At 39.7% G+C, this 25,816-nt stretch overlaps 1 protein-coding gene and 1 long non-coding RNA gene across 5 annotated transcripts in view; one reads left to right on the forward strand and one right to left on the reverse strand.

The window, feature by feature from the left end:
* macrod2 (mono-ADP ribosylhydrolase 2) overlaps window positions 1-25,442 on the forward strand; it is a 417,202-nt gene extending 391,760 nt beyond the window's left edge. Inside the window, exons 13-19 of one of the 2 annotated variants that reach the window (XM_077494975.1) lie at window positions 1,091-1,129; window positions 1,541-1,585; window positions 2,303-2,440; window positions 3,612-3,680; window positions 21,118-21,153; window positions 22,344-22,415; window positions 24,536-25,442. In XM_077494975.1, the coding sequence (XP_077351101.1) occupies window positions 1,091-1,129; window positions 1,541-1,585; window positions 2,303-2,440; window positions 3,612-3,680; window positions 21,118-21,153; window positions 22,344-22,415; window positions 24,536-24,558 (422 nt within the window). In that variant the 3' untranslated portion in view covers window positions 24,559-25,442. The remainder of the gene's footprint in view (window positions 1-1,090; window positions 1,130-1,540; window positions 1,586-2,302; window positions 2,441-3,611; window positions 3,681-21,117; window positions 21,154-22,343; window positions 22,416-24,535) is intronic. The other variant, XM_077494976.1, reaches the window with a different exon arrangement.
* Window positions 1-25,816, reverse strand: part of LOC144001040 (uncharacterized) — a 129,742-nt gene that overhangs the window by 98,003 nt on the left and 5,923 nt on the right. For 2 of the 3 annotated variants that reach the window (XR_013278360.1, XR_013278361.1), the window contains exons 2-3: window positions 12,615-12,753; window positions 8,884-8,967 (exon numbers count right to left, since the gene is read on the reverse strand). This is a non-coding gene — a long non-coding RNA (uncharacterized LOC144001040). Of the gene's footprint in view, window positions 1-8,883; window positions 8,968-11,772; window positions 11,809-12,614; window positions 12,754-25,816 lie in introns of those variants that run through there. The other variant, XR_013278362.1, reaches the window with a different exon arrangement.

The following is a 25,816-nucleotide window of genomic DNA, read 5'->3' on the forward strand; positions in this document are numbered from 1 at the left end:
ATGGAAATTGTGCATTCGCCCTTAATATATAAACAATATATTCAGTACAGCACAGGCATTAAATTAGTTTTCAGTTGCATTAAAAATTGAAAAGTATTAAATTCGAGTTGATGATACCTGCGGAAAAACTGTTAAAGGAGCAGACAAAGCCAATTGATTTAAAATGATGCATGACAAAATATGAAAAAAAATACTAGGGATGTTCGATACAATTTGTTTTCATACCCATATAAGTACTCAACTCTTGAGTTGTCATTGGTATTTTTGATGCATAAAACTAACAAAAAAAATACAAAATACAAAATTTTAAAGAATGACCTATATATCCTAATATAGAATTTTCCTTAAAATTGCATGAAATTAATGGCAATTTTTTTCCATTCGTTCATGAAATGAAACTAACAATTCAGTGGCCAGAAAAGTCGATAAATTATTTTAGTTCCTCAATATTAAATAGCCACGAGAGGCCAACGTCGCGAGTCCCACTTACCAATACCATGAAATACCAGCGGGTATGTGTCTGATACCGATTCCTAGTGTCAGCACTCGCCCATCGCTAAAAAATTTCCAGGATGGAAATAAGAAAAACCTATTTGGCGGTTAAAGTATGACACATTAGTCAGTATGTTCTATACTTAAAAATAAATAAATAATAAACTCCTGGTTGCCTGTGATTGAGTAGCCGCACGGATGGACGGACGGACGGATGGATGGATGAACTAATAATGCATTCACTTGAATGGTGACGGAATAAAAGTATTATAAATAGAAACACAAGTAAAAATGACTATGTTATGTATTTATTATGCTCCTTGTTGTGCCACAGCAAATAGGGAGACTATATGTGAGAGACACAATAAATTTGAATTTGTTGAGCTGATATTGCTGAAAGAGTTGAAAACCTCACATTGTTTCAAAAGGGTCCTGTGCACACGGCCCCGAGACTAAAGAAACACACGCTAAAATGATTTATTTCAAGGTTCAAGATTCCATATGAATCATTCATCACTCGAAAATGTAGTATGTTTTGTCTTTCATATGTGCCCGCCGTTGTCGTGCTCAAGTGCCGAACATTTTCTCTCCTTTCTAGGAAAAGAAGAAGCAGGTGATGAAAACAAGGCTGACAATGGTAATGTCACTTTACGGCTCATTAACATGCTCACAGCCCCCTGGCTCCTCCACTCTTTCTTGGGTGTCATTTGTCATCAAAAATTCAATGTACTATTCGCTCCACTTCAGTCTTTCCATCCCACATGCCAACATTGCAAAAAAAAACAAAAAAAAAGTTCTCTTATCACAGGCGCATGGAACAAAGAAATCCCTCAATTATGTATGGCTTTGGAAGTGACATTATTTTCCCCTTTCTTTTTGTCGCTTAATTTATGCATGCCTTTGTGGTTCCATTTCTCTCACGCTGCAGTACAAAGACAAAGCGGCATAAAGCAACGGAATGAAAAAGCTGTTTTAGGTGATATCGAAAGGCGAGTCATTTTGACTCTGGGCGTAAATATTTTCTACTTTTTGAACTCCTTGCTTGTAGATGCGGAAGCGGTTGAAGACGTGGTGATGGAGAGTCAGAACCCAGGTATGGTACACATGCAAACCAAGTCAGTTAATGAGCAGGTTTCCGTTATACAAGATGATCAGACATTTTGGAAGTGCGAGAGTTAATCACACACAAATTAAATCCTAAAGCAGGCTTGAGTGAATTCATTTAGTCTGTTTGTTTGTGTGTTATAAAAGCACAACTAAACTGAGAGCATGAATTATTTCTTTTTGTCTGATTATGAACTTTTCCACCTCCCTGTGTCATTAACATTCAGGATTTGCATTGCTGTCAGGGAGCAGCGCCTTGAATCTCTTATTTTATGTAAATTCTATTCCATTGACAAAATTTTGACAGATGGAGCGGCTATAGCGTCTCCAAGCATGAATTTTGTAGATTTTCGATAAGTGCGTTGTGCTAAATGCATCCCTGGCTTGCTATCCAAGGCATTAGATCTGTAATTAACCTTCTCGCGAGACACAAACAGAAAGGTAGGAGCAACAATGAGAAAAAAAAATGCATAAAACAGCAGCAGCAGACTAATGCAGAAAGAAAAAGAAAACTCTGGGCACTTACTTTTCATTAACGTCCTCTTTTAGTTAGCTACTAGTTTTTCCAACTCTTTAAATTCATAAACAATGCCAAACATAACACATTGCATCATTATTTCAAGACTTGACTCACATGAAATCTTTAATCAGATCTGAATTAATCCTTCAAAAACGTTCATGTGTTGTTGTTTTTGTTCTGGACAAGATGAAGATTTGAGCCTTGAGGAGCCAAATCCAGATGAAGATGAAAACAACAGTCAAGACAAATGTGAAGATATTGGAACTGAACACAATGAACATCAAGAAACAGTCAATGAAAACAAGGATCAAGATGAAGACAAAGGTACACCATACATACGTATTACTGCATATAGTGCCTCTCCATGCAGGTTCCAGCTCACCTGCTAGGAGACAAACCACTATATCCCTATCCAGGACTAAATGTAACGTTAACTACAATATTGCAATATTAAAATTGCCACACTATTGTCATTGTCATGATACGATATTAAAAACGACACATCTATTATTAAAAAGGTCAGGTTATATACCGTTTGTGCAATTCTGATGGTTACTTTATAAGGACAGTTTAATCTGAATTAGGCATATTTTGGCCACCTATGTTTAAATCGCTAGATGAAGGGTAACACAAATTGACTCCATTCACAATGTGTGCGTGCAATAGCAAGCAACTGCCTCAATAGTGTTATTTGTGTTTATATGTGATTTATGTACATTGAGGTTAATGTTACATGTACTATTTGAATAACATTGTTTAAATGAGACAGTGACATGCAATTGCTTCTGTCTATTTTGTATTTGTTTTGTTTGTAGTTCAGAAACCACACACACCCTCACACAAACAAATTAAACAATCCAAACAACTACATAGACCATAATGCTTTGCTCCACTAAACCAATCGGAGCACATGACAATCAAACGACTGGCCAAGCCTATGTCGTTGTCACTGTTATGTGCAAAAAAACATATTGTACTTTTTATTTTCCAACATGAGTTTTTATACATTACCATGATTATTTTGTATCGCCATCCTCCCCACAATATTGTGATAATTATTAGATTGTGAGGTTCATATTGTATCATGACGTTTAGCTATCATGACATCCTTATCCGGGACATATCTTGTACTGCTTTGTCAGCCAATTGCAAAGGATGTAACGTATAGTCAAAGAATCTTTCACACTCACATTCACTCCTATTGACAATTTTTAATCTTAATGTAATGTAGCGTGCATGTTTCTGGAATGTGAATGGAAGCTTCAAGAACAGGGAGAGAATATGTTAACCTGACGGAAATGAGATTTGAATCCAGTGAGACGGATGTGCAAACCACTATTATTAGCTTTGTCAGAAATTCCACTTTACAATATTTGATTCCAGACAAGATCTTTTTGCAGTCTCACAGGTATGACAACCTCTCCCCAAAGACACTTCCGGTAACATGAATAAAAGACCTACAAGACCATTTTTTTGCTTCTTTTCTTTTTTTCAGCAAAAGAGGATCCAACTACTGCAAAGACAGAAGAAAAAGAAACAGACAAATCCACTATAGAGATGGAAGGTAAAATATCTATCCCTTCCATTTATCCAGCTAAGCAATGTCGTAATTTCATTACTTCTTCAGTTTGGTGTTGAAATATTGTGGTGTGGGAGCAGCACTGCCCTAATTGTATTTAGGCCACGTAGCTGCAAATTAAACTTTGTCTAAATTGAGTGTGGATGCTGTGACCACTATTGCATTAAGACATCGGCCTAAGTCACTCTCTCATTTTCTTCCTCACTATTTGGCCTTCTCCTTGAGTGACGTTCAATTAATTTAGGGTGAGAGTGAACCTTCCAGATAGATCTGCCTGAGAGAGCCTTCTCCATCCACTCTGAAAAGCCATCGGAATACGTCCCGTAAACACTACAAGCCTTTCCATCAGTGGAAAGCAGCACTCCACCACGTTGATTGTGTCGCGCCGGTGCCTGCCACTGTCTGTCACTGTCAAGGGTTACTATGGGATGGCTGTGGCAGAGCAGTAAACAGGAGTGTCAATTCATGATTGCGGGCAGATTACATTTTTGTGCCAAAGAGCGGGCTTCTCTGGGATACCGTAAGTGCAAAGTGTCGCTGATCTTGATTCTCACTCATAGCTGAGCTTAGCCAAGCATATCGGTTGAGCAAATACATTTGATTAAAATAATATCTGCAATCGGGTTCCTTGCTCATGGCCATAGAAGTGTAGATCTTAGTCATTAGATGGAGTAATAAAATGGCTCATAATGATGTGTGGAATGAGGAGCAATGAATCAAACTGCGGGGGGAAATCCTCACAGGTTTTACATCCTTTCCAGCATGCTGGTTGAATTCTGATTTGAATAGTCATCCATTTTCTGTGCCACTGAAACCGTTCACGGTGACGGTGAACTGGAGCCTATCCCAGATGACTTGGGGCCAAATGCCATCTGTACCCTCGACTGGTCGCCAGTCAATCATAGGCGCACATGTAGAGTTGAGACAGATAACCTTTTACACTCGCATTCACAGAGTCGCTGAGTGGGAATTGAAGCCAAGCTGCCTGCACGGAAGACAAGTGAACTTTGTGCAAAAAAAGTTAAGAACAGCATTTAAAATAACAATATACCCGTACTAGTATTCAGCCTTTTGTGACTGCTGACCGGTCGCCCAACCATGTCACTGGTACGGATGGGTATTGCCAACAACCTCACAATACAATACAAGAAGGCAAGTGAAAAAGCTGAACTAGTTATATGCTGACAGAGCTAACCTAACACACAAATATCCTCTCAGTTATTATGCCTCAATTATTACCTAAGCTGGAAGAACAACAAAATTGTTGTTTGTCACACGTTACTCAACTCAACTCTCAACTCAACTTTATTTATAAAGCGCTTTAAGAACAGGCATTGCTGTATACAAAGTGTTGTACATAAACGTAAATATCGGTTGTGCAGTAAAGAATAAGGTAACAAGAACAAAGCAAACATTTTGAAGTGCGTATACAAGTTGCTGTTGTTGTTTTTTTACATCAGTAAATTAATAAGAAGTAGGCGAGTGAATAAATAAATAAATAAATGCATAAATAAGTAGACTAAACATCAAATTTATACACAAAAACAAATCTCATGGTGCGCCAAAAGCCAAAGAATACAGATGTGTTTTAAGACGTGTTTTAAAAGAGGATAAAGAGGGGGATTGTCTAATATTTAGTGGAAGGTCGTTCCAAAGGGTGGGACCGGCAACAGTAAAGGCTCGATCTCCTCTAAGCCTCCGTTTAGCCCCTCGGTACCTCAAATTGAGTCTGGTCTGTTGACCTGAGGCCGAGATAAGGTTGGGAAAGACCATTTAGAGATTTGAAAACAAATAGAAGAATCTTAAAGTGGACTCTAAATTTCACGGGCAGCCAGTGATGAGAGGCCAGGATAGGGTTTATGTGTTTCCACTTATGGGCACCAGTAAGGAGACGAGCAGCAGCATTTTGGACAAGCTGGAGACGCTGTAGGGAGGACTGGCTGATTCCAAAGTAAAGTACATTACAGTAATCCAACCGAGATGTAACAAACGCATGGATTACCAAATGGCCCAAATTATATTTTTATTATGTTGGTTGGCAAAAATGTTTTCTTCTCCTAATGTTGAGCAGCACTTCTGGAAAAGTTAGGAATGAACGATCTTGACGCCTCTGTACTGTACTGTACTATGTGCATTGACGAGGCCAGCAACAATATAATCCCGTATCGATTTTTTTGAACACACCCATAGTCTCTATATAGTATAGTAGCGAAGGCCAACATATACCGGACGCCGAAGTGCATCACAGTCATACAAAAAAAAGCTTGAAAATAGGTTGTCACTGTGTTTCCACAACACTTTTTGCATGTTTCCAGCAGTTATCCTCGTCAAAGATCTGTGTAGCCCCAATTAAGATCATACATCAATTATATGATATTCTAAATGTATTTATAAATATTCTCTCAGCCCCCCACTATCGATCAAGTCCCCCTTTAGCTGTACCTGGTACTGTGGAACTTCGATTTAACAGATCTGGAACAAATGGATTCTGGATTTAACGGACAGGAAAAAAAGTGAGTTCCCAGTCCAGTCAAAACGGCCCCTTTGTACAGTAGCTGTCAAAATCTGTTAGTTCCACAATTGGTCACTGTTATTTACTGGCGCCGTGGCACAATCAACAGACCAAGACTGGTACATGTATTCCCAGGTTGTGGCGTAGTTGTCACACAGCAGATTACACTAAAAATTGGGAGTAATATTTACTTGGAAAAATTTAGTAAAGGTTGATGCACTCAGAAATTCTAATTTTGCAAGGAGTTAAACTAGAATTTCTGATATGGAAAAAAATGTTACTAGATTTTATTTTTATTATTTTTTAAATTAAACATCAATCCCCATTTTATCAGTGTAGAGCGGGCTAACAGATCTGCTGCTATGGCGGCCATATTGGCAGATAAGGTCATGGAAAGCATGAACATTAGCTTAGCAACACCACAAGCACGCAGCTCAAAAGGAGCGTGTCGTATCAGTTCATATTTCTATATGCTTTAATGGAGCGAGCGCTTGTCATATCTTGAACATGCTATTTTTTTGATACAGTAATTATCGCCAATCATTAACGTAGCTGAAATAACAAAGCATGCTCACATTGCATCCGTTGACTTTTGTGCCACTGTAGTGCCATATTTTGTGCATTTCTCACAATGTTATTAAAGTGTTTTGCTGAGTAAATTAGTTGAGTTCATTGTTTTAGTATGAATGGAAAAATTGCAATTGTTCCATATTTATTTAAACAAGTCATAGCAATAGCTGCTATTAGCGTGTACAAGACATTGATCACACTTTGCAAAGAGTGTTATAGACATTTCAAATAGCTCCTTTTACATTTACACATTTAGATCCACTCCCTCTTCCTGCTGTTCTCACATAGCTCACGACTGCACATATGCTAGCACATATCACAGCTAAGAAGTTCAGTCCCCCAAGTCACCTACACTTAATACCGTGGGGTGAAGAAAGCTTCCTGTTCATTTTCACCCTTGACACTCCATGAACCTGTCATCAAAACTGATCTGCTTGTTTGCTTATTTTAGATGCAGATTTGCCATGATAGTCTTTTGAGTTTATTTTATTAACATTTGACTTTGAAAGAGCCTAATTTAATGTCGGCGATATAAATGACCAAATAGGCATAACACAACACAGCACAGTATGTAATGTGGAGGTTTTATAGTGTGATAAAATATTCATATGGAAGAGATATGTAAGGGCAGAGGAAATATTTTGTATTTTAAATTGGGGTTCGTGCTATATTACTTGAATTATATGTATTCAATATCACCTTCTGCATGCAGGTAATGAGATTCTTGGCTCGATATTTGTGGTTAGAAAGGCTCACCAAATTGAATCAGAATCCAATCATCCTTTATTTATGAATATTCATAACATACTTTAAAAAGGGAATTGGAGGCTGCATTCTTATTGCCTATCTCTTCAGCCTTGTTCTGCTGAATTGTGAGTGGGCACCTGCTTCAATAAGTGCCTGGAACACCCATAAATTAAAGTAAGACGCTCTTTGCCTTGAGCAAGGAATAAATAAATGTGAGTTGAGAACAGAAATTGTTTTTCCTTCATGCACTGTGATTCTCTGCTAGGAGTCAATAGTGATTGTCTTTGTTTGGAAGGTAAGATTTAATGGCAGCACAGATTCAATCCTCATGTGTATACATACGCCATTATCATCCTTCTCAGTCAAATTTTAACAAGTTTCTCCCGTCCATGTTTGAATGATGATCATTGGAAAATCCAAAATAAGTTTTGCTGTTTACAAACTGAGTTTCTTTTTTTTTGTCTTCTACCTGATGGTTTTTCTAATGCACTGCTGAACGGTTTACTGTTTTGTTTTGTTAATCCTCCTAACAAATATGCACCAGACAGCCGTTATGTCTGAATACTAAAAGTAGGAATATTTTACCCTCTCCTGCTTTTGCTTAATGAATGATATTCACATTCCGTTTTGTATATTCCAGAATAGTTGTTGTTTTTTCAACATTTCTTTTCTTCCTTTCTTTTTTAAAGTGTTGCTAAAACAGCGGTATGTTGGTGAAAACCATCTGCAAGCTACAGAAAGCAGCAGGTAGCAGTGCTGCAGTGAGTGACTTGTGTGGTATTGTGATACTGTAGTTTAGTTGAAGCTAAAGATGCACTTTGAATGGCGTATTTAAAAAAAAAAAAGCCTATTTAGAATTTTTAATTTAACAATTTTAAATGTATATGTAATTTACTTTTTTTTTTTACTTTATTTTAAAATGTTTATTTTGAATTTATTTGATACCTCACAGCTGAAGCCAGATGGCAGCCATCTTGCGTTGCCACTTATAATAACTTTTTTTTTTTTTCTCTGAAAACACTTGTCAGTGGATGTTTTATGCCAGGATCCCTCTATGGAGTAATGAGAGCCTCAATCATCTCAGTATTGTGAATCGAGGCTCACAAAGGTTTACATTCCGCAGCATTTTTTTTTCCCTGATGGGCTTTACTTTCATTTGGTTGTTAATGGTTCTGACTTGATTTCGATAAATCTGTGAGTAGCACGCTGAGTTATACATTAGAGAAAATGAAAATCATATTCTTAGTGATTAGTGCATCGAGCGATTCTGTATGCTATGCATGGCGGCATTCTTGCCGTAGAGAAAATAATGTGAAAACATCGTCGTGAAATCAATGTATTCAAATTAGGCGAGCTTACCGAGTGGAAACGTAAGACGACCGCAGGTGGCTTCACTTCTCCCGACGATGAGTAAGCGGCATTGTTAGTCCATTCAGTCAGGAACTAGAAATAGCATAGAAAATTTAGATTGCCATTTAATACGTATACAATATGCTATATTGGGATAAATAGTTCTTTCTGCCATACTGATATCTGTTTGGAAAAAGTGCTATTGAACATCCTATTTATACATTGTATATAACGACCAGCTATTAACATAGTCATAGTGTAAATGCCTATCCACTCACACAACATGACATCACACATGTCGACATCTGTCTGAGAGAAAACATTAGCCAGGTTTGGACCTCAAAGCTGACTACGGCCATTCCGTCCTTTTAAAGGCCTTGGCAAGGTTGTGACTTGGTGCAAAATATATAGGCAAGCAGGAAATAGTCTGTAAAGTCAGACATGAGGGGCCCTGCAGAGGAGATAGTGAGGAAGAGGATGAAGACAAAGACACACCCAGTAGGCCATCACAATAAAGCACAACAGTGAGGCATAACAGTTACATCAGCCTCGAGGGCTCTTGTGCTGTTTTGCTTTATCTCTCGCTCTCTCTCGGACGTTTTGTGATGCGCTCCTCATTATCCATACACATAAACACAGCATGCGGTTTCCTGTTAGCGCAATGCCTTGATTGCATGACGCACAGCAGTCATACGTATGGACAGTGACGGATTCATTTAGCATCGTCACTCTATCAGATCTCATTGTAATGATGTCAGAGAGCACAAGCCACTCACCTTCATCATGTGGTTATTCCTCTTTCTTGTAAAATCCCTTCATGCAATAAAAGAGTGCATCAAAAATGGAGAGACCATAAATCTGCCTTTAACTCTTATGAGAAACACTTTTGTTCTTTATTCAGCTACTGTTATGTGAGAGGTGTTATTGATTGATTCAGTTTATATTTGACTCATTCCATGCTAACATTTAGAACAACAAGCTGACATAAAAAGCTCTCCGGAAATCCAGCAGGCTTGTTATTGATGTTAAAGTACACTCACTATGGCAGCCCAATGAGTGTGTTTGGCTGCTCTTATTCTCACACTAAGAGTTCTTCCTGTTTTACAGGGAGGCCATATTTTGTTTCCATTTGATTCGTTCAAAAAAGCACAAGGGGGTGTTTCAATAACATTCATACTTGAATGGCCTTTTACAGGGCATAAATGCCAAAACAACATGATTAAAGCGTCCTGGGGTCCCTTTAAAGCAGACTAAAATAGAAGTAAAAATGCAGGTACTAAAAAAAAAGTGTAACATTCAGTCTTCCTTGTCATAGCTATAGTTGGCCCTAAAAAAAGTGCCTAATGAAGATAATTGCATTATGTAAATTCTCGACATGGCGTATTATCACGAGTACATATGAAGTTACTAGGGATGTTTGATACCACTTTTTTTTTTCAGATCGATACCCAGACGAGAACTCAACTAGTGAGTAATACTTTTGAAACATCAATTCTCAAAAAAAAAAAAAAAAAACAACAGATAATTTTAAAGACCTATATATCCCAATATACCATTTTCCCTTAAAATTGAATTAATTCATGGCAATTGTCTTTTCTTCTCTTTTCTAGTTCATGATGGTAAAACGGTTTCAAGAGGTGGAAATTATGAAAATGTGTCACTTAGGTACCAAAGGGTTGCAAAAAAAAAAAGATACTTCTTCTAATGTTGCTAATTTATACATAGCATAATCACCGATGTTCACCAAGAATCATGACTGCTTCATGAGCTTTTAAATAAAATATCTTCATACAAGAAATCCCTATCTAATCTAGAAATCTATCAAATTACATTACCATAATACTTTGAGAAATTACATAGATCCTACTTTAGTTGATCCTTGCTCATTATCCATCCCCCCCCCCCCCAAAAAAAAAAGTGGACAAGTGCAGGGAAAATGGACGCTGTTATTTTTAGATGCTAGACACCCATAACCTGCCTGAGTTATTGTCCTTTTTTTGTAGATTTGTGTACCAAAGTATTTGGAGAATTTGCTCATTAGTCATTATCTTTGCCCTTTTATGGACAACACTGATGATAGAATTTTCTAGAGAGCAGCATGGTCTTTCCTATGGCTCCTATGGCTCAGAGTTGTCGGCATGCAGTGAACTTTTGGCATAATATTACAGTATATAGTGCTTCACTCTTCAGGGAGGCAGCTTGTGCTGCCTTATGACACGAGTCTGCCCTTGTGTTTTATAGCTTTTTACGCTCTCATACGCTTTAAAGTCCTGGAAGAGAAGCCCTGCTGGGGCATCTTGAGCACGGAGACAAGCCATAGTTGTTATCTTTCTGCGTGTTTATGCAGCATTGAATTCCATTTGGCTCGGCTCCTCGTTCTAAACTCTCTCAGACGCGTGTTGTGTTCACTTGTTATGCTAATTTGGCCAAGCTGGGTTTGAAACTGGGTCTATTTTATGCTTTTCAAAATATAGAAATCCTATCTCACTCTGTTGAAATCATGCGTAGCTGCGGTTATTTATGTAGAGATAGAGAACAGACCCTCATAGTGAACAAATTGTAAGGGATGTTTGGTCAGCTCTCTAGCCTGAGACAGCTGCCTCAAAGAGGGACGGGTCACGTTGGCTGCAGCCTTTTTCTATTTCCCTTTTGAAGCTTCTCTTCTAATCAGCCCTCTTATCTCTATTCATCTGTTTGCTTCACAAAAATGCCAAATGAATAAACTCTGAGCAGAGTGAGAATTTATCAGCCAGTGAGAGATGCAGCAGATGTGTGCTTGAAACGTCTGGATCACATCTTTGTCATTCTCCAGCATGCGCGCGCGCACACGCATCCACTCTAAAAGGCAACACGAGCCCAAGACGGCATCTGAGTGATGTCTGTATGGGCTGCCTGTCTCCTGGAGGCAGTGGGAAAGAATTGATGGAGCTTCTGCTTCAGATGGGGAAAAAAGCAAACCCCAAGTGAGATGCTGACTGACAACTGTTGTCTTTGGGAATACAAGATCACAGTCAACATGATAAATTTGTCATTCTTTGGATTAAAAATGGCGTAACGTTTTTAAACACTAGCTTCATGTCTTCGTTCACGTCGAAAGCTCAGCGTATGAGAAAAAGGCAAAAGGCTAGGACTAAGAATATACAAAGAATACGGAATAATAAGGTTGAGCCAAAATAAAAGCGTAGGTGTGATAGTCTTATGTGAAAATCCGTAAGGGCAGGATGGAATATAATTTGCAGCTCGTGTCTGTCATGTTTGTTGACATGACTGTGTCAAAGTGGGCGTGTGCTGGATGAATTTTAACAAAAGATGCTCTGAATATGCATGTTGGTAGCACAGTTGGCACGTATACGTTGCAATCTTGAAGTTCCTCCCTCCTTGTCAGGCAGAAAACTATGTGAAAATAATCTAAATAATCAAAGAACAATGACAATTCCACTTCTCCAATTGTGAAAAGCTGGGAAGAAGATGCTAGTTATATTTAATAGACAATACAAAAAAATGAATGGATGTATATAGACTAGGCATGTTGGCTTCACACACTATTTATGACCTGATACATATACAAAAAAAGCACTTTTGGATCTTTTCTAGAAGATAACCCCAAATGGGCTTCATGGTTAAACCTGTGAAGTGTTCTCATTCCTAAGCATGTTTTGTAGTGTAATGGGGCACATCACACTGCTGAGAGAAGCCAATGCCATCAGGTTCTCCGTGAAACAATATTTAATTCAATATACCTGAATATCAAGAGCCAACGTCTCCCCAGTGAGAATTGCTCTGAGCGTAACTGTCTCCACCAGCTTGCCACCTTGCATCCTGGTGCCATCTGTTCCCCAGGTAAACACTGCACAACACACACAGCCGCCTCTTCAAGTCCTGTCGAGGAAAATGTGATTCATCAGAGCTATTTCTCTCATAATGCAGTTGATACGCTTGTGCATACCCATTGGTGACAGTTTATTCTCGCCATAGATTTTATTTTATTTTTTTAAGGAAATGGGATACAGTTGGACTCTGAGCTTGAATCATAATATATTCAAACAGTCCAAACTATCATCCACAACTTGGAGCAATTTGGTGCCAAAGTAAGCAATTCACAGTTCGCCATGTTAGCCATAAAATGCTGCGGTGTTGTTAGCACATTAACCAAAATGGCCATGTGTGGCTCAAACAAGCTAAGGTAATGTGAATTAGGCTAGCTGCAGGCTATGTCCACCAGGGTTAGATGTTTGCCTAGTGATTGTATAGCTATACTAGCTAGATCAAACTTGTCAAACTTGTCTGAGATTTATATCAGTGTTAACTGACAGTATGAACAATATATACCAAAGCTTCCCCCGAAATAGCAAAACTTCAATTTAAATGCATTTTCTATTTCAGTTTGATATAGTGGATGTAACCTTCAAATGCACAGTTCTCCAAAATGTGATAAATCTCCAGAGAGTGCAGACAGACGCGTCATGTTGGTTCTGAAATCTTGATGGACAGACAAAATGTGAATTGGCTCGCTGTAAAAGTCATTGTCATGCTTGGCGCACATCAATTGTAAGAACGGAAGTGTTCTCTTGCTGTCTATAATACACCACTTGCTGACAGCTGCCACCGTAACAAGATAGTCAATGTTATTCATCGTCTGTGGTTTTAATATCATAGCTGTTTAGTGCATGTTTCTCTTGAGGTCTGCCAATTAAGCTGCCCTATCGCTGACCTTTGCGGTGATGGACGGGACTCGACCAGCACTCCTACTTTTTACTGCAGTCGAGACGAGCACTTTGATTACGCTGACTGCTTCATTGCATGATTTCCTGTGGAAAGCCAGGAGCTGCCCAGAGGAGGCATCACTCCGTAACTGCAAATGAAGGCCTGCGCTGCAGCCTCTTGTCACACATACAAACATTCCCTGTTTCCACATTCATCCCTGTGGTGCATTCGATTAATGTAGTGCAAGTTTTGCATTGCCTCTGTGTCAAATTAAGCACCACCCAGACTGGATTGATATAGTAAGCCACAATCGGGTTTGAAGAAAAGCATTGAGCTATCTGCAGCAAGTGTGGTTAAAAGTGTAAAGATTATGTAAAGTTATTCAGCAAGTGATGAGAGAGGAACAGGCCACCACTGACAGCAGGTATGTAGGTCACACAGGGGGAGGCCTCTTTTGCATTCTCCCCCTTCTGTGTCTATTTTTGTGTCATCTCCACCACCTCTTAGTTCTTCACTTAATCAGGTATTCACTTACGGCTTCTCATCTCTGCCTCACTCGTATGTTCACCCTCTACTCTTCTCACAGTGTTCGGACTACAGATTAAAAATGACTAGAAAGAGAGAGCAACAAAGCCAGGAGAGGTGCTTTATCAAACGTACATCAATGGTCATTTTTCCTTATCTTTGGCAGCATATGTTGTCAACTTTGTCTTTTTGTCTGCCATCCAATCATCTGCACTTTCTCTGTGCTTTTGCTCAACCCAAAGCAGATGGTGTCTGTCCCGTCGTCTTTCACTCATTCCAATGACTCATCTTGTCAAGCAAGGCCCAAGCCCTTGTGATGAGTTTTCCTCTTCAGTCTGTTAAGAGGACCCTAACCCAATTCGGAGCCACAACAGAACACTCGCTACTGCAAGGTTACCCAAACCTAAAGGGGAGCACAATGTTGCTTATGCTCACAACGCTTTGGCCATTCATATGGAGAAAGGCCGAATATCAATGAAACCTCTTGTCTTCTAAGGAGGATAGACAAGAGAGGGGCAGTCACAAGGTTTACAAAGCAGGCTTGTTTTCATCTCCTGAGCCTGTAGGTCACAGCTCAGTGCTCCCTAATTGGCTCAGATTGTCAGACAGTGTTCCATCTTAAAGCAAAGAAAACTCCAGCTATGAAACGTTTACCCCCCTCGGACACAAGCTATTTTCCACCCTCTTGTTTTGAGAGCAGAGGCTCATACAGCTAAGCTATTTACACGAGCTTCAACAACAAACGTAACATTAACATATGAAAATGGGCTTCTTTCCACATTTACCAGCTCATTAATTCTTTTGGTTGGGAGCTTGTTGAGGTTCACCAGTTCTTGTTTCGCATAAGGTGGGAGATGTATTTAATTATCTTTGCATTTGGGCATATCAGGCCCTTAGCTATTCGTCCATGCAAAGTTTTTAATGAGGTTTTTTTTTCCCATGCTTGTTTAATATACATGGCCTTGGACATACCAGGACCAAGTTATTCATAGGCCACCCACTTTGTGTGTGGAATTTCATTCCTTTTTCAGCCATTGCAAGCAACGAAAATCGTCTGACGCTGCCCTTGACATTTTCCTCACCATTCTCTCAAAATGAATTGCTGTTGGGCAAGCAATGGCCTTCCATCTGCTTAAAAAAAAAGCTGCAAAACTTTAAGCTCTTCACCAGATAATCTGCTTAAGAAAATGGAGCAATGGAAGTGATTCAGTCCATAATTGATTTTCAAGTGTGATCTGGTCCATTTGAGCTTCTGGTACTTAAGGTTTAAGAAAAAGCTGCTGTAACGAAAGCTTGCTGGTTACATTGAGCCCTTCATTGAGGTAGTGCAGGTTATGTTCATTAGACTGTCAGCAGCTGGTTACACATTTGATCTAGCTGGGACCAAAGCTCCCTCTCTGACATAAAATGAATAGAAGTTCCTTTGAGGGAAGATCCTCACCAACTTTTTTTTTTTTTTTTTTTAACCTTTGCCTCTTTTCAAGAAATGAGGTGGTTGAATCCCAGACTGTGAAAAGTCAGGTGGCTGTGGAACAAAAGAATGCTTCTGTAGTTGCCGACGCTACTGTCTGGAACTTTGAGCAGAATCTAATTCCATTGTGGGCTGACAAGGCCTGAATAACAAGAAGTGGTGGTCACTCTGCTGTTGTGGCAGGGGCCCAATATATCCAGCTTTTGTGATGTTTTCCATTTGCTGATGGGAAAGTTTTATGATTGAGTCCTTGAAATTTTGCCGAGCATCAAGTGACAGTGGTGGACGGAGCAGTTGTGTGATTCTGGCACTTTGGGTCGCGTGATCTTCTGTCTCTATAGTCCAATGCTCATTCACCAGTCTTCCAGATCTTGTCAATTAGTCTTTGTGACTTGCGCTACAGTATCTCCTCCTGCTGCTTTGATCAATTTTGCAAAGATCTTATCTTTATCTTGCTCAGCCTCTTTTCCAACCTTGAGTTTTCTTAGCGACTATTTTGATTTCACTCTGCGTAACTTCTGGTTCAAGTGCTTCAGGAAATTGTTCCTCAACATTATTGATTGTCTGATCAAAGAGTTGCTTGTCATTGTGTCCATCAATCCTTTGATCTTATCAACTTCAAAAAGCACAATGTCATTGTCATCTTTGAAGGCAGTGCTAGTTGCGGTGATCATTTTCCACTGATCTGCCCAATGAGCTGGTAAATACGTTTGGTGTTTCCAGACCTGAATGCCTGATTTGCCTCTGCACTCAACCCAGCCAATCATTTGTTTTTGCTTGCCAACATTCTGTCTTAATGAGTTTGCAGTGCACAAGTTTCTGTTTTCTGCACCTTGCAAGTTGTTCAGCACTTGTCGTTCTGTGTATCAGATCTTGGCAAGATTTTGTATCTGTGGTTTCTCTGCCTTTCTCACAACTGGACAGTGTTTTTTCTTTGTTGAGGTAGTAGCTGACATGGCAGGATCTTGCAAGTGCTCCAATTTTAAGTTTGGGCTGCTTGGTATGCAGCTTTGTCTTGATTTAACTACAACAACATAATTTCATCCTCACTAGCTGGTCTGATCACAACACCCAGTTATTATTACACTGCTTAGTGCCAATGAGATCAATCCCTCTCTCCGTAACATGTTTCACACATGTGAATTAGAGGATAAATAATCTGCTGGAGTGTCAAAATGCTCCGGATCCAGATACCTGTCTGGCTCGAATTCCATTTGGGCATTTGTTGTAACAGTCAAGGCTACATGATAAGGCTGTATTGTGGTTACAATGAAACTGCTGTCGATACACAAAATGGGGTTGGTGGTCTGGTTCCTGGAATGCGGCTGGCGTGGGCCGCTCTGCTGGGTGAGCTAGGCTGGGCAGCGCACAGGAGTCATCAGATCGACAACGTGCTAGCAACCAGTGGTGCTACTTGACCAGAATCGAGGCTGAAATTGCTTGAATTGCAATGGGCAGAATGCAAGCCGATCTACTCTTCTGGAAAGCACAACAAGTGTGAAAGCTGATCCGAGGTCAGCGAAGACCCTACTGGTGAAAGAGAAGAATTGCGCTTGCCTTGGCTGCTCGCCTGGCGGTGTGGGCCTGCTGGTGGCGCCTGGGAACCGACTCACCAGTTCCAAATGACTGGGACTAGCCACAATCTACACATGGACATTCAAGATGAACTGAGCGAGCAGTGTCTGGAATAGTATGGGAGGGATAACGATAAAAATTAAGGACTATTCTAAATAATGTATATGATTGATGCGTTATAGTAATAGGTCGATGGGGACGGGTCTCGAATAAGCTTCGGCTTCTACCCGTCAGCCCTTCTTTCGGATGTCAATGTCGCAAATGATGTGATGTGATTGATGTAAGTTGTAATGTGTCCGAAAGGAAAAAATTTATAAACTAAACTAAACCTGCAACCACTATCACTCCTCTTCGCTAAACATACAGCGACTGCTGATGCATCCCTTCAATACTGCAAGACCCTCTCAAATACAACTCTTAGAGACCACTGAGTTTATGGTGCAGACCAACCTAGTTGCTTTATATAGTATGTAGTAACGGCTTCTTGTGTGCATTTTTACTTCTAGTCTGAGACTGACTAACCCTACAGCCGCTCTACCCTGCCTGGATACAGTTTAATGTCATACCGAGTGTTTTACAGGACATAGTAATCGGTTAATATTTCTATGTTTATCTTTGACATCTCTGGCTATGAGGCTAATAATGTTACAGATGGAAGATGGGATGGTGGTAATGTTCTGCTTGTCTGCATATGAGAATGACTTAGATACAGCTCTCTTCCTCCCTCGCCTTTGTCTTATGCAAATTAACATGCACTTGAGCTACTGATTGATTTTCTATTGTGGTTGTTTTCTATGAGCATCTAATTGTTCCCACTCAAGTCACTCATCTTTGTGGATTTTGTGTTTATGATGTCTGTCAGCAGAGCCCTGGATTAACTCAAATTCTTTCACCGTGCATACTGGTAATTTGCATTCCAAAAAGGGAAAAAGCGAGACACTTTCAAGTACCCCTCAGGGTCCATGGTCGTAGTGTTTGGAACCGCTAGTGTAAGCGGTCTCGCTTCCTGCTGAGGGAGTCAATTCTGTCTACTGTTTTTCTACTCCTTTCGTTATCTGCCCTCAGTGGAGTGGGCCTTTCCTTCACTAGAACCTTGACAGAGGACTGTTTTTCTCTCCCTCCTATCTTGTTTGTGTTTACCACAATAACCCACCCCCCCCACCACCACCACCTAAATGATGGCCTCGCTACTGTCAGCACACATGGGAGTGAATTTATAATGTAAATCAGACTAATGTTGCCTTGAGAGGGCCACATTCATAGGACCGGAATGAAATTGTGACATTTTTGCTTTCCTTGGATTACTAATTGATAGTATGGGAGTTTCTATTACAGCAGTATTGTGTGTGCAGAAACAAAGCAGCAAAGGCGCATCTGGAACGAGGCCAGCGCTTCTGTGAGCTCCTGCTGCTGCTGCACACAATGTTGTTGCTATGATGCTATGCTAGCCTGGCTAATAAGGAGGACTTGACAGAAGCTCTCTTCCCACACATGTCACAATATCCTTATTCCACTATCAGCTTGAACACCAGCATCTGGTGGAATGAGTCGATGTGTGGAGTTAATTGGGGGGGGGGGGGGTTAAACAAAACAAAATGTGTACCATTAATAATTTGCTATGACTATTGACTGAGTTTGGTTGATTCTCATTTATACAGTCTGTGAACATATTACCATTTTTTGGACAGCAAGCTTTGCGGTATACTCGAAATAAATCTGCTGTGATATATATTAATATGCATCGTCTGGGTATTGTTTGACACTCTTCGAAAAGTATTGATTTAACAGTAGGTGTGTTTTTCTGGCTTTAGTTTCTAGTGGTATAGAACTGAGAGACATCATGTCTCAGTATTTCTGATATTACCGTATATTTCATCATTAAATTAGGAAGAAAAAAAAACTAGCATGCAATGTTTTTTTTAATTTATATTCATATCAGTAAATACACTGCCATTCCCATTTACAAAGAAAATTATTCTTCGGAAGAACGTTCTGGAGTATGTTCTTAGGAAGTCCGTACTTTGTGCTCTTCATACTGAAAAATGGACTTTGTCTTTTGACACTTTCTTTTTATCACTTCCTGTCAGAATGTAGCAATTAAGCAAATGTCTAAAAACGGTGCATCCCCACTTCTTTTTCAGTCAGCATTGCGTATACCCACTTCTAAATCCCTCCTAATGTGTGCCGTTCATTAATATCTGTGAACCAGATTGCCCATTTTTTCCTCAAGGATGGTGCAGCCATGACCCACCCTCCGCTGCCTCTATTTGGCTGGTACTCTCTGCCTTCGCTGATTAGATTGGTTAACATGGGCATGAGGACTGATGAGCCAATCTGAGGAAGAGGGCAGATCATGCCAAGGAAAATAACAATTCAAATACGGTGCTGCATGCCATGTTACATTAGATAAAACAAATAAACACCCAGAGATTATTTCAGCATCTTTGAAACTTGTTTATTTTGAGGTCTAAATTATAACAAGTTACTTAGCTGCCATAACTAACATATATTATCTCGTTTAGTTTTATAGTGGCTAGGCTGGTTTAAACAATAGAAAATTTAAGATTCTGTCTCAAACAATATTGAGGCCCTTTTTGACTATTTCGGTTCATGTTCATTAAATAGTTTTATACCATTGTTATTTATATTTTTGTATCATGATAAATGCATTTTACATTCATTCAGGCTGCTTGTGTTGCCAGTAATAACTACAAACTGCTCAGAATCAAGTCACGATAATTTGATTATTGTGAGCAAGTGCAAATGATGATTTTATTTTTTTTTCCTAGACTTTTTCCAGATTTCTCTGGACTTGTTACAAATTGAGAGTGTACCCACTTCTCCGGGGACCACTACACAAATGTCCGTTTTGTTGTTTTGGGCTTAAGCAAAAAAAAAAAAAAAAAAAGTGCATGTGTAAAAATTTGAAATCTAGCTATAAATGGTGCTTGCATGGACACTTACTGTATATTTTTTTCTTTTTTTACCTCGTCTAACCTCTTTTAGGCATTGATGCTTCATTTCTAAAACCTCAGCACTTAACTTGGTTTGTAGATGCTTATATCCCCTCAGGGTAATTCTGTGCCTTCGAGAGGAATCACACCGCACACGCACACAACGTCTGAGACTGTTGTTGCTTCATCCTTCCTACCGTTAGACTAACAGGGATTAGAAACTTCACTTCAGATAGTTGCATCAGATAAAAATCCATTCTGTTTTTGGGGGAACCTATTTTTGAGTCGGCATAAGATAGCCGGAATCCGAAAGGTGAAAGTTTGCAGTGAATAGAAAGGCTGAATGTCAAACAGTGACGCAGCAGGTGACGACTGAAACGATATGAAAGGAAATGGTGATTTTAAAAAAGCCCAAATTTATTGTCCTATTATTGTTTACAATGAATTCCATGCATCCTATGGCACGGTCATCCTTGTTACCAGCATCACTCCTTGCATTTCTTTTGCCGATGATCTGACCTTCACCGCAGGCTGCAGAATGTTTTTAGTTCTATTCTTTCATAGCCAAGCGGTTGTATTTCACGCTGCCGCCGGGCCGCCGGGGGAGAGCGGGTATTTTTATGGTGTGCTTTGTTTGCCTGATTGTTGTTGCAAAAGGGGGAAGCGGCGAGGTTTGCTCAGGGAGTGAGGAAGAAGGAAGGAGTTGTGTGACTACAGAGATAACAGGCCGTATAGAGGATGTGGAGGGAGGTTTGGTGCAAGGGGGGGTTCTCGGGCTGCCTTACAGGGATGGCAGTTTGTAATTAATTTTGCACGCATTCCTCTCCCTTCTCGCCGATGCATTTTATTTTTTTATTTTTTTTTATTTTTTATTTTTTTTAAGTGCAACTCAAGTAAAGCACTGAATTTCCAGCCATGAGAGGCCATTACGTGGGGATGTTAAACATGGAATGTCATAGCATTATGCCACTACTTCATGAATTATCTCACAATCAAATGTGCTTCACATTTCAGATGCTTCAGAGACTGCACCTGGCACCAGCACTGGAGGTGAGCAAATCACTTGTTTCTCCATCCTGCCCCCTGTTGTTAAAGTAATGTATTGCAAAAACACACCGCCGTTCACTGCCCATGTTTTTGCCGTTGTTACACATCTGATACATATAAAATCACAATTCAGATTAGCATCAAGGCTTCGAGAAGCAGTGTAGCAGAATAGACTTTGACCAGTAAAATCAAAAGAATATTTTGAGCTTGTACCAGAAAGTCCTTGTTAGCGAGGAAGACATAGTTGGTGTTGGAAATTCTGACACTTTTTCTTCCCTCATTTGCAGACAGGAATGTACGTGGTTAAAAAATGTCTACATGTAAGCTGTATTCTAAAACTACGCAAACGGATTGCATAATTGAATCGTTTCACTTATTGAATCATCTATAGAGAGATGCACACCAGACTGAACTATTTCCATGCATGCTAATAGAATATTGGAAAAGATTTGGCACAAAGATGATCTCAGGTAGGGTCACATTAAGGTGCGTACAAAGACTATAAAAAATCGACACACCTCTGTTCAAATGCCAGGTTTTTATGATACAGAAAAATGTGACCAAAACAAATTATTTTAAAACCATAATGTGACTTGTATAAGTCAAACAGAGAGTAAAATAAAAAAGTTGCACAAGTCTGCACACCCTTTCTCATAACCACAGCTGTGTCTGAGTTCAAAATTCACCATTCATTTTAAATGAGTCCGCACTCAACATTTAAGCTTTATTTGGGGTTATTTAAACTTATTTTCAAAGGTGGCAGTTGTGTGCTGGCTCCCAAACATGAGTTTGAATGTGATTTTGTTAACTTAAGGTAAGCACATACCCATTTATGAGTGGGTGTGTACACTTATGCAACCACATTATCTCTGTTTATTTTACTTTCCTTCTCTAAAATAATTTTCTCGCATCAATGGTGTTTTATATTTGTTGTTTATATCACAAAAATCTGAAGTTTGAAGACCGGTGTGTGGCCTCTATTGTCATTAAAACTTTTTACTCCAGATTCAAAACCAAATTTTATGGACTCTTCCTCAGCATGTGTTGTCATCCATCCAAAAAGTTAGGATATTGTATTGTCTTTGCCTACACATCGAACATAACAATTGTGAAGACAGAATATATTCTTGCGTTTCCCGAGCGTTCATATTTTGTTGTCTTCTCTTTCTCACTCCCACTTCTTTTAACTTAAGAGGGGATGAAAGATCACGTTGAGAGTTCAGGGGAACATGAATCCATTGTGACTGACAGCATTAAGTCCAAAGGTAAGAAAAACATGGAGGACGTGTTCCGATTTATTCCGAACGCCACAAAAGGATGCGTCTGAGAGGCCACAGCTGCCGAATTAAAATTCACTCCCATCCCGAGGTTTCCTCGGAATTACTTAGCCAAATGTGCCGACCCACGCCGCGCAGCCGAGTGCGACGCGGCTTCACCCTCCTCGTCTCCGTGCCGTCGCTCCCGCAGAGCTCGCGCTCTCCTCCCCATCTGTCTCCATCTCTTAGTCTTAGCAGGCAAAGACATCAGGCAGACAGTCTTTACGTGCGCCTTCAGGGCCAAATGCATTTGTAAATGCACCCCCCCCTCCTCAAGCCCATTCCAGGTCTACAGCTATGACCCTGGTATTTTGCTATAAATGTGTCAGCACGTCTGTGGAGATTGAGTGTGATAAATTGCCTGTAAACTCCGCGATCAGACATTCAATAAATCAAGTGTGCAATACATATTATTCCAAGGTGTGGACAAGACAGACTGTAGGGGCGATAATCATGCAAATAAATCATATTTGATAAGAATACCACGCTGTTATTCTCAGGTCCCCACTGAGATTTGGGCATAATAACGGGGCATGTAATTTGAATGAAGTCGTTCTACAGAATACCAAGAATTTGGATCTCGGCATGTGTTCAGCATTTGGCTTTTTTTTTTATGTTAAGTCAAATAAACGGGAATCTGATTTGATCATTATGGCTTTCCGGGGGGGGGGGGGGGGGGGGGGAACATCTTGGGCAGCAACTGTGAACAGTTAGCTTGGCTTAAATCAATAAGACAGCGTTAAAAAATAAAAAAAAATAGCATAAACAGGTAGGAGGGATTTAAACTAAAGATTGCTTTTGAAACAGGCACCATGCAATCTTAGGAGTCTCCTAATGGGATGATTGAATGTTCAAAGCATAGGGCACTGAAAAAAATACAAAAAGTGTGTCTCTGTGAGGGGATTTGGTTTTCTACACATCTTGAAGACCATTTTCAGGTCAAAAGAACATTAACTGTTGACTTACAGTTTCAGTTTTAGTTCATCCACATCAAAGTCATGCCGTAATATATATGATAATTATAATGATATAAAAATAACAATTAGCTAGTGTTTCTTAGTCTTTTTAACCAAACAATTAATCTGGAAAACAAAAAAACAAAAAAAAAAGAGTCAGTGTTCGTACTGGGGATGGGCGAGTACCAATACCCGGCCTTATTTCAAGATATCTGTACTTGCGTCATCAGCCACCCTCTTGTGGATGTTTTACGATCAGGAACAAGAAATTATAAGAGTAGAAAATTTGCTATTTATTGGGATATACAGATATTTCTTTAAAATTCTGTCTTTTTTTTGGGGGGGGGGGGGGGATTTCTATGCATCAAAAGTAGTAATTGTATTAGTACTTGGTAACGGTATTGTTGACTTCTCAACTTGAGTACTCGTACTGGTATCAGTCTGGGGTGAAAAAAATAAAATCAAACACCCCGTGTCAAAACTGTCAAACTTCTCTGTTAAAGGGGAAGTCAACCTAAACATTGTATTTACAATATGTTGAATGTGCCTCCAGTAGTCTAAACATGGCATTCTAATTAATAATGAATTTGTGGAATATGAATTAAGGATCAAAATCCACCTGTTTTTAATCCATCACAGGTGGTGGCCATTTTGTAACTTGCTGTAGACTGGAAATGACATCACAGTGACTAAGAGCTCAGGTAACGACCAATCATGGTTCATCTCTTTTTTTAATTGGTTGTTACCTGAGCCCTTCGACATTTTGATGTCATTTTCAGTCAACGGCAAGTGAAAAAAAAAAAATGGCCGCCCCCTGGGACGGATTAAAAACAGGTGTATTTTGTTGCTTAAACCATATTCCACAAACACAATATTACTCAGAATACTGGGTTTAGACCTGTGGGGATGCATAGAAAATATTATTGTCCAAAAAAACCCCACTTATTTTGGTTACTATTTACCGAGATAGTCAGACCTCATGTCTGCAAGTTTAAAAACCACAAAGGAAACACAGTTGTACATAACCCTGTTCTACATCGAAATGAATTTTGCAGCCAGAAATGAAAGCCTGCAACAATCTAAATTCAGGAAATAACTTTGTTTTGTGTGCAGACGCTGCCGAGAAGAAAGAATGACCGTCCGAGGGAAGGACAATCAACCTCATCTGACAGCCAGCAAACAGAGTGAAGGCCATTCACAAGAGAAACAGTCAAGTCCAAAGGCGGTTTGGGTGACTGTCACAGGTTCAGGACATCCTGTCATTCACATGTCCAGCTTTCTTTTGCCCTTTTTCTCATTTGTTAATACGACCCCTAAAAGTTCCGTGTGTCTGAAATCTTCCGGGGGGAACCTTGAACATATCATGCAAAAAATGAGCCATACCTCACTGTGTCATAATTTTGCCTTTGTGCCAGTTGAATGCAATGAGATGCAGTTTTGTTGGAGAGCAACGGTACCAACATGCAATTCGGGTTTGAGTATCAGTGAGGTTTTGTTCATAAGTCAAATATCTTCGGTTCAAGTTTACGACCCTCTTAGATTAAAACTTCTCTCCTAAACTTGTTTTTTGATTTCTTAACACACACTCAGTCTAAAAGTTATGATTGTCTTCTAACAAATGGACTCCCCTCCCACTTTGCCTTTTCTTCATCATTCCGTCTGCATGCCGGCAATTACGTTAACAAAAATGAGTCATCTCTGCTTGTCTAATATTTGTGGAAGAATCTGCCTTATTTCACATCCAACATGCAATCGCTATCACACACTTTAGGAGATGGTCCAAGTCTTCATTCCAAGTTTCACGTTTGATTTTGTCATTTAAGTCATCAAACGGCTTCTACCTGTTGATTGTTCTTGAGTTGATTGAAAGGATTTTTGGTTCAATGTTCTTCATGGCTCACTTTCCGTGGCGCCACACTGAAGATCGAATGGGTTCGAGTTCTATGAAACGTTGCCTTCATACTTTGATGTTTGCTTTGCTAAAATATAACTGAAAGAATTAATAAAGATTGAAATGGGAGCCGCGTCTCGCTTTTGAATGCCATGCATCCAATTTTGCCTGATGACAGGATCTCATGTTTTATTTAATTCTGATTGCATCGGGTACAGTTCACATTACCTCAGCTCATACATTATACGCGAGCCGCTTGTAACAGAGCAATCAGTCGGTCGTCTCTGGGCAGACAGGAATAATTAGCGCGTCCTGTGATCTCCCGCACGCAACCTCTCGGGCGTCCCCCGGAATCAAATGAGACGAGTTGCGTGACGGGCCTCTTCACCTCAGAAACCCGCTGAGAAACTCAAGCAAGTCTTGATGTGAGTGCCTCCGGTGCTAGCGTTTAACAACAAGGTTGTCGCGTCATCCAACGAAAGAGAGAGAAAAAAAACAAACAA

This window comes from Festucalex cinctus, chromosome 14 (genome assembly GCF_051991245.1).
Source record: "Festucalex cinctus isolate MCC-2025b chromosome 14, RoL_Fcin_1.0, whole genome shotgun sequence".
Taxonomy (NCBI): domain Eukaryota; kingdom Metazoa; phylum Chordata; class Actinopteri; order Syngnathiformes; family Syngnathidae; genus Festucalex; species Festucalex cinctus.